This window comes from Capsicum annuum, chromosome 5 (genome assembly GCF_002878395.1).
Source record: "Capsicum annuum cultivar UCD-10X-F1 chromosome 5, UCD10Xv1.1, whole genome shotgun sequence".
NCBI lineage: Eukaryota > Viridiplantae > Streptophyta > Magnoliopsida > Solanales > Solanaceae > Capsicum > Capsicum annuum.
In genome coordinates, this window is record NC_061115.1 from 10,624,745 (window position 1) to 10,639,700 (window position 14,956).

The 14,956-nt window shown below is 34.6% G+C and overlaps 1 protein-coding gene across 2 annotated transcripts; it reads right to left on the reverse strand.

Annotated features, from left to right (window-relative positions):
* Positions 1 to 1,601: 1,601 nt before the first annotated feature.
* On the reverse strand, positions 1,602 to 11,320 carry LOC107870339. 2 transcript variants are annotated; one of them, XM_047412518.1, is made up of 12 exons: positions 10,971 to 11,320; positions 8,831 to 8,930; positions 7,593 to 7,720; positions 7,363 to 7,516; positions 7,150 to 7,259; positions 5,942 to 6,025; positions 5,810 to 5,858; positions 5,623 to 5,714; positions 4,435 to 4,573; positions 3,271 to 4,261; positions 2,432 to 2,542; positions 1,602 to 2,347 (listed from the first exon to the last, which is right to left on the reverse strand). In XM_047412518.1, the coding sequence occupies exons 2-12, from the start codon at positions 8,921 to 8,923 to the stop codon at positions 1,755 to 1,757; spliced, it is 2,544 nt and encodes an 847-aa protein (XP_047268474.1). In that variant the 5' UTR covers positions 8,924 to 8,930; positions 10,971 to 11,320; the 3' UTR covers positions 1,602 to 1,754. The 2 variants fall into 2 exon arrangements, with proteins under 2 accessions (XP_047268474.1, XP_047268475.1); XM_047412519.1 differs by lacking the exon at positions 10,971 to 11,320 and having other exon boundaries at positions 7,363 to 7,526.
* Positions 11,321 to 14,956: the final 3,636 nt, after the last annotated feature.

Genomic DNA, 14,956 nt, shown 5'->3' on the forward strand with positions numbered 1-14,956 from the left:
ATTTTCAACTCAAACTTTATAAATTTCAAGAAAAAAATTGAAAAAATATTTGAAAGATATGATCATATGGCTTTTCGATAACTAGAGTTAGGCTCTAAACTCCATAGTCTTTGCCTGTATAATGTATATATTAAAAAATTTATTTAATATTCATAAATATACGATTGAAAATCCAACTATTAAAGTGTATATTGATTTTAGATTGTTATACAAGCACATAGATTTAAATTTTGAATGTCTCTAAACAAAGTCAAAGGAGGACGACAAGTATTTTTTTAAAACAACTAATAACACAGAGTTGAGAAAAATCAAACACCTTGAAACTATAAAGAATGAAAGGCATGTAATAACACGAGACTAGTGGCCATACTGCTAGTCTTATTTCAGTGTGTTATTGTTTGTTATATTACGTAATCATAGTCTTGTTTATATTATTATTTGGTGAGTTAATACTTATTGATTCTTGTTTTCTTTACTGATTTTTTTTAGACTATTTTTATTTTGAGCCGAGGATCTATTGGAAATAGCTACTCCATCTCACCTCTGAGGTAGTGGTATGAACTGCGCACACTTACCCTCCAGACCCTCCTTGCGGAAATATACTGGATATGTTGCTGTAGAAACCAAATTTGTTAAGCTTTTTGGCACGAGATTTCTACGCTCTTTGTACTTGCAAAATAATTTTTCTCGATACTCAGATATTGAAAAGAACAAATAAGACAACCTTTTTTTAAGGCATAATACATAAATATGACCATAAATTTGATACCAAATTATAACGTTAACCTTAAACTTTGCCAGTACACAAGTAGACCCTTTAACTATACAAAACCTGAACAAATAAACGCTCCAATCCTACGTGGCAAAATGCGTGTATACACTCAAAACCACGCGCGTCGGAGTTAGAATTGAAGGGTTTATTTGTGCAACTTTTGTATAGTTAAAGCGCCTACTTGTGCACTGGCAAAGTTAGAGGTCATAGTAATAATGTATCTTTTTTATTAGGTGGCAGCATCTGAGTGGATGACTAATCCACATATGTATCTTTTTTATTAGGTGGCAGCATCTGAGTGGATGACTAATCCATATAGGCGCGAGTGAGGTACACGCGTGTAAGTTGCAAAATTGGAGTGTTTATTTATTCAAGTTTTGTATAGTTACTTGTGCACTATCAAAGTTTAAGATCAATGTTATAATTTAATGTCAAATTTAGAATTTTTTTTAACATAAATGTGACACAATTCACTATAATCACGTAATTGAAGTTTGAAAAGTTTAACATAAATGTGACACAATTCACTGTAATCACGTCATTGAAGTTTGAAAAGGATTCAGCATACGCAGTTTGGAATGGATATAACATACACAGCCCCTATCTTGAGAAGGTAAAAAGGAGATTTTCAATAGACCATCAACTCTAAAGAAGAAAATGGTTTAGGCCAAGGTTGGGAATGGAAAAATTTACCAGCACGAATGACAAAGTTAAACGTCATTTTCTGTTACTATAATACTTTTTATCACTTGACCAAGGATAAAAAATAGTGATAAATAAGTGAGCCTTTTTAATAAGCTAACGCATGATAGGAAAACGAGAGAAATAATTGGATCAATTCCCTCCACACCTCAACTCGAAATAGCCAATACACCAGGCAAGTATGTAATCACTTGTAGCAACATATTTATACTTTTCTGCAGACAACATAGGCAACAAAGTAATGAGGGACAATTTCATTTTTTTTCAAAGAATCAGTGAATTACATCCCAAAAACTCTGGTGTACACATCGCCAGATCGAGGCGTCTGGAACATCACATCTCCATATCCACCATAAAATTTTTTGAAACCTAATGTCTCGTTTGTCTGGTGTTGCGTCAAGCTGTCCACTTCATTAGTATTGTGCTGGAAGCCATTAAAGATGCGGCCATTTGTCGCAAGCTTTTGCTGGGGAAATTGTGAATAGGAAGATGGATCGAAACTATGGTTTTGATCTACCATCCTTGAAGAAAAGCCATATATATCATCCAGGCCAAAATACTCATCCCCGCCAAGACTAGGAAATCTTCGTGACTGATGCACGGATGGTGTTTGAGAAGCAATTCGTTGAGAGAACTTCCCTTGATCTAAGGGTTTTTGTTGCATAAGATGCCAGATTCTTGCCTCATCTTCAAAGCCTCTCCTCTGTGGTACACAAGCTTCCAGGGCTGAGATATCAAAAACGTTTGTTGGCTTGCCATTTCCAAAGGCTGATGTGGCAGGGTCAACGAAATCAATATCACCTACACTGCTAATGCTTCCGGTTGATGGTGTGTGAAGCAAACTTGATGAAGAACTATTTACTAAGAGATTACCTGTAGAAAATAGTAGTATAAGAACTATATATTAATTTCATTCACAACTCATGCAACTGTGAGAAACTGAAATGCGGAAGTTACCAGAAAGAGCACGATGGATTCCTCCGATATCATCAGATGAGGCAAAACCGTGAGGCAGGTCCCTTGAGGGTATTGAGAACCCAGGTGGAGCCGAAACTTTTGGTCTGGTGACTGATAGACAGCTCAGAGATTAGTATATGAAAAACAATCGGTTAGTTATAGATGTCTGAGGAAATGCACATATACACACAATATCCCTTTGTATTTCCTCATTGGAATACATTTTGAAGCCTGGAAAACTCATGTCTTCTTCACCTTTCAGAGCAAACCATACAAAGCAAGGATAATTATATCATTTTTCAAACTACTATGTGCTATTATTGTATTTATAAAGTTGAGTGATAGGGATAGCAATCAAACATAAGCCAGAAAGCTTGGCATACTATGACGAAATACCTTTATATATATATTCGCGGAAAGCAACTAACACAGAAACATAAAGCAACGGTATGATTGAAGCTACTATCATGGTTTTCTCAAATAATCAAAGAACGGATGACCTATAGATAAGCAAGGGTCAACTGATTCCCATAAAAAGTAGATTAAAAATTCCAGAAAAATAAGGTGCATGCAACAGTAAATAAGTTAAAGTTGAAGATATTTTCTGCTACACAGCAGGCTTGAAACCAAACATTTTAGAAGATCCTAATTTCATAATACACTTCACTGAATTTCCCAAACACCTATCTAATAGGTGACTTTTGAAACAATCCGATATAAGTAATATAAATCTGGACTTGAAAGAAGATATGAAAAGAAATTCAATGAAAGATAAATACAGGGAACTATATCCAACTGTTTTACTAGATAAAATAAGGAAAAGTCCAGCCGATACTTACTTTGATACGGAGCCTTGTGCACATACTGCTCCTTGTTTGATATCTGACCAATATTTCTAAAAGACGACTCTAAATCACCCCCTTGCCTGGAAAAGTCATCATGCTTCACAAAAGAGAACCCTGATTGCTCGCTGTGCAACGAGTTCCACGAAGCACCATGCTTCCCAGCAGATTCACCATAGGAGCCAGCAAAACTACGATGCAAGGCCATCGAATCATCACATGAATCTAAGTCTGTCGACATAATATTTGAAATAATACTGCTTTCTATGCCATTGAATGAAGAATCTTGATAGTTTCTCAAGTTATCACCATCAATCCTCCGTAGGTGCTCAACTATTTCTTCATTGGAGAATGAGGTAGAACTTCTGTAAACCCTGTCGGATTTGACAGAACTTTGGAATTTCAAGTCATGAAATCCTTCATTTAATATTGCATTTACACATGAAAGAGGAAGAGAAGCTTCATCCACTTGATTATGTAAAGCTCCATAATCAACTCCATTGCTACTCGGACTACATGGCCTATGTACTAATAAATGACCACCAGAGTTCTCTGTAGATTTAGCAGAATGGGATGACATAAGAAAAGCATTTTGATCCATATTATTTGGATCCTTCGGTCCTTGACTGTCGAAAGATGTATAATCTTCTCTGAAAGGTTCATCTGAAAATTCAACAAAATTTTGGTTGCCTCGCGGATGATTGACAACGTGACTTGAAGATGGAACTTTGAACAAAGTTTTATCAGGATATGTTTCATGACCATTATTATCTTTGCTAATGGTTACTGAAGATAGGTCAGAAGATAAATTCAAAATCCTGCAATCTTCAGTGCTATTTCCATCCCTCTCTGGACCAGAACTATTAGACCGTCCAACAATATCGACAAAAGTTGTCATTCTATTTGGTCCACCATCATCTCCATCCTTATCATGAGGAATTACATGAGCCATGTAGCTATTGTAGTTCACTGTATCATTTGATGTATCCTAAATAACATAAAAGCATTCAATGAAAATGTTAGCAGTTCAAATCAAAGAGTCCTTATATAGTCTATAAACAAAAACTACAGCAACTTTTGTGCTGAAACTGAAATTAAATGTTCAGATACTTTGCTAAAGGAATTAACTCATACGCAGAATTAAACATCAAGGTTTCTTACACTTAATGCATTTCTAATGCTAGATGTCTCAGTCGAAGTAAAGCCAGTACTAGATAACTCATCAATTGGAGGTGGCAAGACACTTCCTGAGCGGTTCATCATATTACTGGTGGCACCTACAATTTGTTGAACTCTATTCCTGTATAACCAACAAAATGAAACCAATGCTGAGACTATACCCAGGAGAATTTTATTATGAAAAGCAACAATTACATAAAACACTTCAGTTAGGCCAACTACAGAAATATATCAAGTTCAGGAACCTCTAAGGTACACTAGAAGAAATCTGCAGGCATTCCTTACAAAAATCATTGAAGATCTGAAGTACCAGCATTCAATCAACACGAGAAATAAAACCTGTCAGTCTCCACGAAAGGTGGTTACATTATATTGTATTGAAAAGCTATAGGTTTCAATGTGTCTATTCAATGGAATTTAAATTCCAAGCTGAGTGTATATCAATCATTTCATTTATAAACAGAAATATCTTTGTTTATATGCTGCAATGTTGTCTATATCTAATTTAGCCACTCACATGTATTAATTTTTATTATTTGCAATTCCATATCAAAATAAAGTCAATTAAGAATGAAAAGTCCAACTATTACAATATTGGGCCTATCCCAGCACGGGCCATCACTACCTAGTATATAAAGAAATGGAAAACGGAGGCAAATGTGAACTGCCTTCCTCATTATTTGTCCGTAATAGCAAATCCCTTCACGATCTCACCCAGAAAAAAAATAGGTTGTCATTCATCAATTCCCAGGGAAGATAACATATTCATGATACAGTAAAAGGCGAATAATGTGTCACTGGATATTAGCATGCACAGAGTGACATTCAAGAGACCTTCAGCACCACGTTGACCGAAATGATATCTACTTGGGTGCAACAGGAACATCATTCTTGTCAAACAAATATCAAAAACTGATACTTGGAACACCAGTTTCTGCGTGTAAGGCTTGCAGAGCACCAATTGGATTGAAACTGATTTATTAAGTACCACAAAACCGAGAGACTGATTCTTCTCTTACGCGCTATGTTTCATTCCACCCAAAAGAGGACACTAGAAAAATAAAGCAGCTATAGTTTATTATGGGCAATGCACTCATTCATATGCTGCTCTCTCAATTTTAACCTCAGATAGCACATCAGTATTGTAGGGAAGTTTTGTATCTTTAATACCTTGTATGAACTGCAGCTACATCATCTTTACCAAAGCTATCTTCATCAGCACCAATGCTATGCAAATATAGACAAGAAGGATTACTGCAAGGCTGCACAAAAGAAAAAGGAACATGTAAACAATAACAAGATATCACAAAGGGGGTGACAGGAACAACAGTGATCACAAACAGACCATGGTCCATACCGTGTTTCTCAACCAAGCGTGGCAATATTTTGCAGTCCCAAATGATGCTCTGCATTGACCATTTTTACAGTGTAAGAAGATGAAAGTATGCATCATTGACCAAGGAAACGAAAGAAAGGGGTAGATGCTTACCTCAAATACCTATCTTCCAAGATAAAACCATGTACAGACTGTATACACCGCACGGCCTCCTCTTCTTTTGAATATGTAATATATCTGAAAAAGACAAGAAGCAGAAAACAATCAAATACGACAACGACAATCATGAGGGGGAAAATGGAAGCAAACCAAAATTGATCAGCAAATTATGCACACTTTAGAAATGCACAAATATATGTGACTGAAGATTGTCTGAAACATCAAAGAGTCGAACAGTTCTGACTTCCATAGTACTAGAACAAAATCCGACAGCGAAATTCAATCAAACCTTCTATTTTCCCCACATGCAGTTTCAGCAACTGAGTATTTTACTAATCATGGCTAGGCTACCTTTCAATTAAGCATCAGCAATTTCACCTCTCCCAAATCTCAACTACTGATACAATCAAAAGTTATCATCTAGCAATATCCTAATTGAATTTTGTTTGAAAAAAATAATAAAGGAATTACAAGTTAACCATTATGAGCTTTGGTAATATCCAACAACCCGAACATGATGTTGACATTGTGACAAATTGGTTTACCTTTTAACCTCAATTTGCAAATTTCTTCATGAAAAGTTCAGTGATTTGAGTTACTATACTACAGGAGTATAGAAATACTCCCAAGATAAACCAATAAAAAATACAACTGCATACATATCCAAATTTTAACTTTTAGCCCAATTATTAACAGGAAAATCAGGCAGCTGAGGATATAAGCACCTACAGTTGGAAAATTCTACAATCTAACACCTTATGCTGGTATTAAGATTTGTAAGGACAATGTAACGGTTTTTCAGCAAAAAGAAATTTGATAGGTAAAAAGTATAGTTTTATGATGAAGCAGCACTAAGAGTGTATTACATATGTACCCAATTTCAGCAAAACATAAAACAACAAACTAAAAACGGTTGTCTGCAAGACAAATAGGAAGAAACTCAAGACATTATACCATTGAAACATAAGATAAATAATGTTGAACTTAACTAAGCAATAAGATCTAAAAAAGGGCCAACTGGGATGAAGTAATGGGAACATTTCAAGGTAACAACATCGGAGAATAATAGAATGAAGTCCCACACTTTGAGACCATACTTGGGCTAGTTGAATAGAAGGAAACAAAGAGCCTGAAAAAGCAAATCTCACAGTAATAAAAACCTACACAAGCCAAGATAGCCAAGATATGCATCATTTACTCACACACTACAGGTATCATGAACAAATTGCTGGATGGCACCACCAGCTGTCCGAGACAAAGAAATTTTAGTAACTTTTCCATATTGCCCAAAATATTCCTTCCGTTGTAAAAGCTGCTCAAGAAATACGAATAATCAGTAGAGAAATGGACGGAAAAAAAAAATCCTATAATTGCAGGGTCAAGAAAATAACGCAACATGGAAAAAAACTCCATACATCTTCATATGCAAGACTAAGAGGCAGTCCAATCACATATGCCATTTTACGTTGAATAACCCGAACATTCGTGAGATCCTTCTTGACTTCATTGGTTTTTGGCTTTGCCTTTGGTTGCGGTTTGCTTTTCCTATTGGCATTGTTGTTCCCTGCCCTGTTAGAAACTAACTGTGTGTTACATTCTGTCTCCATGCACCATTCAAAAGTAAATTAGTCACAAGGGGAAAAACCTCTCAATATTTGTTTGCATTCTAACAACTTTCTCCTTTTCATATGTTGTTCGACATGCAGGACACCGTCCCTCTGTCTCATCTTTTTCTGCCATGTCCATTATGTGATGCCAACACCAAAGACACACCTGTAGTAATAATAGTAAAATAGAAGCCACAAAAAGAAACCAACTAATATATTTGAAAGTCAACATTTTAGCATTATCATACTATCAAGTGAGCTATTTTACAAAGATTCCAACAATATCTAATAATGACGGCAACATCAACCATAAGTTGTTCAGATGGGTTACAGACAGATGAGAAGTCAAAGACTAGGAAAGCAGTTACACAAGCAATAACATGACAACTTGAACTTTCCACAAACCACCACCAAATAATTTGGACAACACCAATCACCCATCTAAAGCAGTTCAAAATTTTTTGATCTTCTAAGAGGGATCAGACAATTAGTCAACATTAAACAGTGTCCCAAGAGGGAATTTTCTATGTAGCCTATTAGGAGCTGAAGGTAATTCAGAGCTGACAAACAATAGTATGTTGAGAGATCAATATTTTCAAATGATCACTGAAGTCTAAACCATTCCTGTCATATTCATGAGAAAGAAATGTGAACCCTACTTTAGTTACTCATGGCTATTATTGAATGTCGTTTACTATGCAGATTAAAATTTCATGCAATTCAATTAGAAGCAAATAAGGCTGAAGAACCACACCAGCGTGTATAACCAAAAAATTGGAGAAATTTCACACTATCACAAAATGTGTATCATTCATCACATCTATTAGCTAAAGCAATCGTTTACATCAAAATAAGACTTGTAATAAAGTTATCCATTCTCTCACCAGCGCACTGAAGTTTAAAAAAAGTATTGGACCCAAACCTGCAATTGAAGGGAACTAGGATAGAGCCAACCAAGATTTCTAATGAATAATACACGATACATGAAATCTGGACCACATTCAGCAGATGTTTACATAAATTAGCACAAAAATGTAAAAGTCTTCCACAATCGCCAGATAATTGCAGACCAGATCAATTGAAATTAATTGTAAAAAATGAAATTTCAGTTTATCCCCAGTTTAATTATAACAGATACTCAATATCCGTAGCATCTGTCTACCAAAAAAATATTAAACAGGTGTTATCCACATTTCCCTCTATTATTTCAGCTCAACCAAAATAAAAAACAGGAAGTTTGATACAAGAAAAAAAAAAAAGGATGAAGAATTTAGACCTGATAACCACATTTGCAAGGCTTAAACTGCTGATCTGTCCAGTCCATTTCTTCTGCGCAAAGAGGACATCTTTTCTCTTCTTCGTGGCTCATGATTGCCCTGCCATCAATTACAAAATCAATTTCAAATAAATTCAATTATTTCTACTACAATGACATCTGCACACATTAATACACCAACCTACTTCTTCTCCTACCTAGTACATTTATTATTTTGAGAAAAAAACAGATGAATTAAGCAAAAACAAAAACGAATTCCTCAAAACTCTAATATACAGGTAAGATGCCAACATTTCCACAACACATAAGAAAATTTTAAAATCATGACCTTTTCGAGAAATAAAAACACAGATTCATCGCATTCAATTGACAAATCCATCTATATAATTCACACACATTCATTAGACAAAAAAAAATCCAAAAAAAAAAAAAAAAACACATTCTCGCATACATTTCAGTTCAGAAATGGGGAAAATTCTTCAAAAATTAGGGTTTTAAAAATCTCGAATTTGCAGAAAAAAAGAAGAGAAAACACAGGAAAAAAATTCACACTGAATTTTTTAAAATGGAGAGAAATAAAAAAAAACAGATTCAATGAATTCAATTCACAAATCCAGTAAGAAGAAAAACCATACATGTACATTTATATAATCATTTACATTTCTGCAAACACAAAAAGGAACTAGATTCAACGCACACAAATCCAGTGAAGCGATTCACCCAAATTCAATTACATAAATAAAAATAAATAAATAAATAAAAAGGCATACATGTACATTCATATAATCATTTACATTTCCACAAAAACACAACAAAATGAACAAAAAAGCTACATTTTCACATACATTTCTGAAATTCGTCAAAAGTTAGGGTTTTAGAAATCTCATATTTGCATAAAAAGGAGAAAAAAAAGCAGAGGAAAATACAGTTGATTTTTTTCTCCATCGAAAAACAAAAAACACAGATTCAACGCATTCAATTGACAAATCCGGTGATACAATTCACACGCATTCATTTACAAATCAAAATATATATACACATTCATATAATCAATCATATTTCACAACAAAAATGAACAAAAAACTCACAGAAAAACTAAATTTTCACATACATTTTCGAATTTAGGGTTTATAAAATCTCCGATTTGCAGAAAAAAGAGGAAAAACGCAGAGGAATATACAACTAATTTTTTTTATGTAGAAAAACAAAAAAAAAGCACAGATTCAACGCATTCAATTGACAAATCCAATGATAACGATTCACACACATTCATTTACAAATCATACACGCACACATGTACATTCATATAATCAATCACATTTCCAAGACAAAAATGAACAAAACACAAAAATTTCACATACATTTTCGGAATTTAGGGTTTATAAAATCTCCGATTTGCAGGGAAAAAAAAAACTAATAGTAAAGTTTGTTCGTTGTTGATGGAGAAAAACAAAAAACACAGATTCAACGCATTCAATCACACATTCATTTACAAATCAAAAATATATATATAGATATATATGTACACACACATGTACATTCATATAATCAATCATTTCCATAACAAAAATGAACAAAACACACAAACAAACAAACAAAAAAACACTAACATTTCACATACATTTTCGAAATTTAGGGTTCATAAATCTCCGATTTGCAGGATAAAAAATAAATCTTACAGCAAAACTTATTTGTTGTTTGCTGATGGAGAAAAACAAAAAACACAGATTCAATGCATTCATTTACAAATCAAAATATATACATGTACATTCATATAATCACTGACATTTCCACAACAAAAATGAACAAAAAAAACAAAAAAAAACAAAATTTTCACAGACATTTTCGGAATTTAGTGTTTATAAAATCTCCGATTTGCATTTAAAAAAAATTACAGTAAAACTTATTAGTTGTTTGTTGATGGAGAAAAACAAAAAAGTCAGATTCAACGCATTCAATTGACAAATCCAGATATATATATATACACACACATACATGTACATTCATATAATCAATCACATTTCCACAACAAAAATGAACAGAACACACACAAAAAAAAAAAAACTAAATTTTCACATACATTTTCTAAATTTAGGGTTTATAAAATCTCCGATTTGCATAAAAAAAAAAAAAAACTTACAGTAAAGTTTATTTGATGTTTGTTGATGACGGAGAGAAAGGGCAGAAAGAGAAGAGAGAGAAAGTGGGAAGAGGAGAGAGAAAAAGTGAGGGAAGGAGGAGATAGCAAAGGAGGCACCACAAGCACAAAGGAGCAAGATAGAGACACCACCGCTATTAATGGTTGGTTTTTGTTTATTGCTTTTCATCAATTATTATTTTCCCCCTTTATATATATCAGTATTTCTTTTGTTTTGTTTTTTATCCTATGTAGCGGGAAATAGAAAATTAACAATTAGTGACCCGATCCGAAGGAGGGAAAAAAATAAAAAGGGCCAAAATGGATAATGGATAATGGATAATGGATAATGAGTTCTACTCTCTCCGTTTCAATTTATGTGATATATTTCGCTTCTTCAGATTCAAATAGGATAATTATTATCAAATCTTTTCTTATTTCTTAAATTTTATATTCAATCAAAATATGTCAAGTAAAATAAGATGAAGGGAGTAATTAGTAACCCAATTCAAAGGAGGGAAAAAAAAGAGTAAAGAGGGTTAAAATGGGATAATGAGCTCTTCTATATTATCTGAATTCGAATTCCTAAAGGTTTCGGGTTCGAGTTTCATTAGTATGAAGTTGTTTTTGTTGTTATAGAACGTTTTATTCTCTAATATAGGACCCAGATGAAGTAGCAGGCTCCCTTGAGGAACCAATTCCCTTTCCAAAAATCTCAGGAGATCCTGAGGTTTTGGCAGATTTAGCAATGGGGCCTGGTCCCTTATCAATATTTCTTTCAGATCTCTTCCTTTTACAAGTAGCCCTTGACATGGTTTCTTCAGCAAAACCCATTTTCTTTTCTTAGGAGTCACAACTTTCTTCCTTTTTTTTCCTTTGCCCTAGTGGCTTCCACACCTCTTTCCATATTAGAATCTATATCATCATTGTTGAGTGCACTGTCATCATCATATTCTGACATCACTCTCAGTTTCTTCATCAGACTCTTCTACATCAACCTCAATTATATATATCTTTTTCTTCCTCTTCATCCTTTTCTTCTTAGTTTCATTCTTATTTGTTTCCAAGGCTTCCTTCATCACATTCTTAGGACTTACCCTGGTCCCTCTCTAGTGTCTTAACAGTTCTTGAGGAGACCTTGATAGAAGAGGCTGGTCCTTTTTTAGTCAGTTTCCAGGATAAGGCCTATTATCATCACTATCTAAGGCATTCTCAGTATCCTTACCTATCCCAGATAAATAAAGAACATGAGAAAAGATCACATTCTCATCATCCACATTTTTAGGGGGGGCATTTTTGCTTCTTGGTAAACAAGGTTGGTGTAACGCCCTGAGAGTACACCATGGGCGTCACAGGGTGCTTACAGTCCTGAGAAACCACAAGCTAACTCATGAGCTGGTACCTACTGTGAGCTCTGAGTAAAACTGATAATGATATAACATATGTGAAATTTAACTGAGGAATGCCATAAGGTTTTAAGTCGTAAATCTGATAAAATCTGTAAGGCATAATTGATAATACTGATAAAACATCTGACAATAATAACTAAAATCTGAGAAATTGACTAACTGTCTGAAATAGTTTGAAAAACTCTACAGACTGACTGAGGAGCTGGTGGGACAAACCCCAAATAACTCTGACTGGATGGAAATAACTGAAAACTGATAAAGAAATCTGAACTAAGTAAATCATGTCCTCGAAATATGAGGACTCACCACTACTACGGCTTATAGTCTGGAAAATCTATGCGTGATTCGGGAACTGAGTGTCCGAACCTATGATATGATACATCATAGCGCAAGAAAAGAGTATGCAATCAGTACTTTGAATGTACTGGTATGCTAAATGAGGTAGGATGGTATGCATAGTTTCATGAACATGAATAATAACTGTCTAAATATATATATATATACATAAAATCTGTAGATATTGAGGAAACATGAAATCTGTAAATACTGAGGATGCATGAAATCTGTAAATACTAAGGATACATAAAATCTGTAAATACTGAGTATGCATGACCAAGCATATAACATGCTCTGAATACAATCTGTAAATACTAAAATATGATAATCTAATCACTGATATTTGTATGCTATGGTCAAACATCTGAAACTGAATTGAATTACTGAACTGATTACTGGACTGAGACTGTGGGAGCTATCATCTAACTGACATGCCCCAAATGAGCAATTTGGGGTCTAACCTGTGACCCCAGTTAGAAAGGTGCCAGTACCATGTCAAGGGTACTAACATTGGTTGTGTGGATTCATTAAAGTGTTATCCCAAAGGATTAAGGGTTACCCTCAACTGGCAGGTACCCGTATGAGATCAACCCTCAACTGGCAGGTTAACATCTCAACCTGCGCTGGCTACGTAGTTCTGGAACGTGGGGACTACTACTAAAGGTCACGTCCTCAAATGACAGGTGAGCCCCATCCCTAGATTCTCTCGGTGCTAAATTCTACTCTCAACTGAACTGTTCTGAGTTTAACTGATTATGATAACTGACTGAACTGATAATGCTCATAACATATTATGGAACTAATCTGAAGATACTGAGACTAAGGAAACAGTTAAGTTTTTTGTGTATTCGTAACCCCCAGGACTCGATAGCAGTAATAGTTAAATAGTACCAAACTTTGGGGACATAATATGAAAGCATTTATTCACAATTCACTTTTATAGGCATTTCATCAAACACTTGGTATTCATAGTTTAAGCTAATCATGGGAATAGTATAAAACTTGAAGTAATAGCATGATTTCGACATCAATAACACTTAATCATGTTTTAAATCAGTGAATAACAACATTAAAACATGTGGGGTTTGATAAACAACAACAAATTTCATATAAGTATGGTATAAAGTCAAGATTCATGGAGATTCGTGGCTAAAATCACAATTTAAAATCATGGTAACTTATAAAAATCACAACTTTAAATTTAAGTTTGGATACTTGACTCTATGGGTAAAAGGAACGCATGGATAAACAATTAACATACTCGGGTTGATGAATTCGTGAGAATTGATGGTGAGTTCTTGAGATTTGATCTTGAATTTTGAAGGCTAGGGTTTTCTATTTGAGAGAGAATGCTCTTGATTTGAAAGGAATTGAATAAAATAATCACTAAGTAGGCTTTTAAGGCATTAATTTCGTATTTTGGACTGATTAGGGTCATAGAAAAAAACCCAACTGGCCCTGAAATAATTAAACATTTTCGTCACTGGAATCCCCCTTTTGGGCTTCACCGCGATGCAGTTCCATCACAGTGAGCCACTGGAATTTGGTTGAAACTGTATTCCATGGACAACTGCAAAAATGTACTTTGACGCGACGCGGTGAAATCGTGTTGCGTCACAGAAAATTGACGAGTGCGAACTAATACTCTAGCACGATGCGGTGCTATCGCGTTGCGTCACTAAAAAATGACAATTTTGAACTGGAATTTCAACGCGATGCAGTGCCAATCGCAGAGCCTCACTGGAAAGCGACGATTGTGAAATGGCACATCGGCTCGACGCGGTGCTGCTCGTATTGAGCTGCTGCTTTAAATAAAAGTGTCATAACTTCTCATCCAAGTATCGGATTTGGGCGAAATTGATATTGTTGGAAAGCTAATTAAATTTCCTACAACTTGGCAGGTCGTGAGCTGAAAAATTCTGAGTAGACCAAAAGATATGCTCGTTTGAAGTTGACTAAGGCAACATTCTTATCAAAATTTCAATCGGTAAGGGTTATTTCGATTCGTCTAATAGCTGGGAGTTATTTGAGACCCTAATATACATCAAACTAACTCATAAAACTACCAAATAATAATAATAATGTATTATGCATAATCTTGAAACATGACTTTAGCATTGGTTTGGATTTTTGAAGTATTACAGTTGGTGAGGGTGTTTCCCATCTGGGGGTTCAACACTTAAAGTTGTCAAACCCTATACCCTAATATCTTCACTTATAGCCTGGATATTTGAAGAAACTTCT

Coding starts and splice junctions, on each gene's coding strand:
- LOC107870339 (XM_047412518.1), bottom strand. CDS start 8,923: ATGAGCCACGAAGAAGAGAAAAGATGTCCTCTTTGCGCAGAAGAAATG. Junction 4,574..5,622: donor GTAGCTGCAGTTCATACAAG/GTATTAAAGATA, acceptor TTGGTTATACAG/GAATAGAGTTCAACAAATTG. Junction 4,262..4,434: donor GCATTAGAAATGCATTAAGT/GTAAGAAACCTT, acceptor TATGTTATTTAG/GATACATCAAATGATACAGT.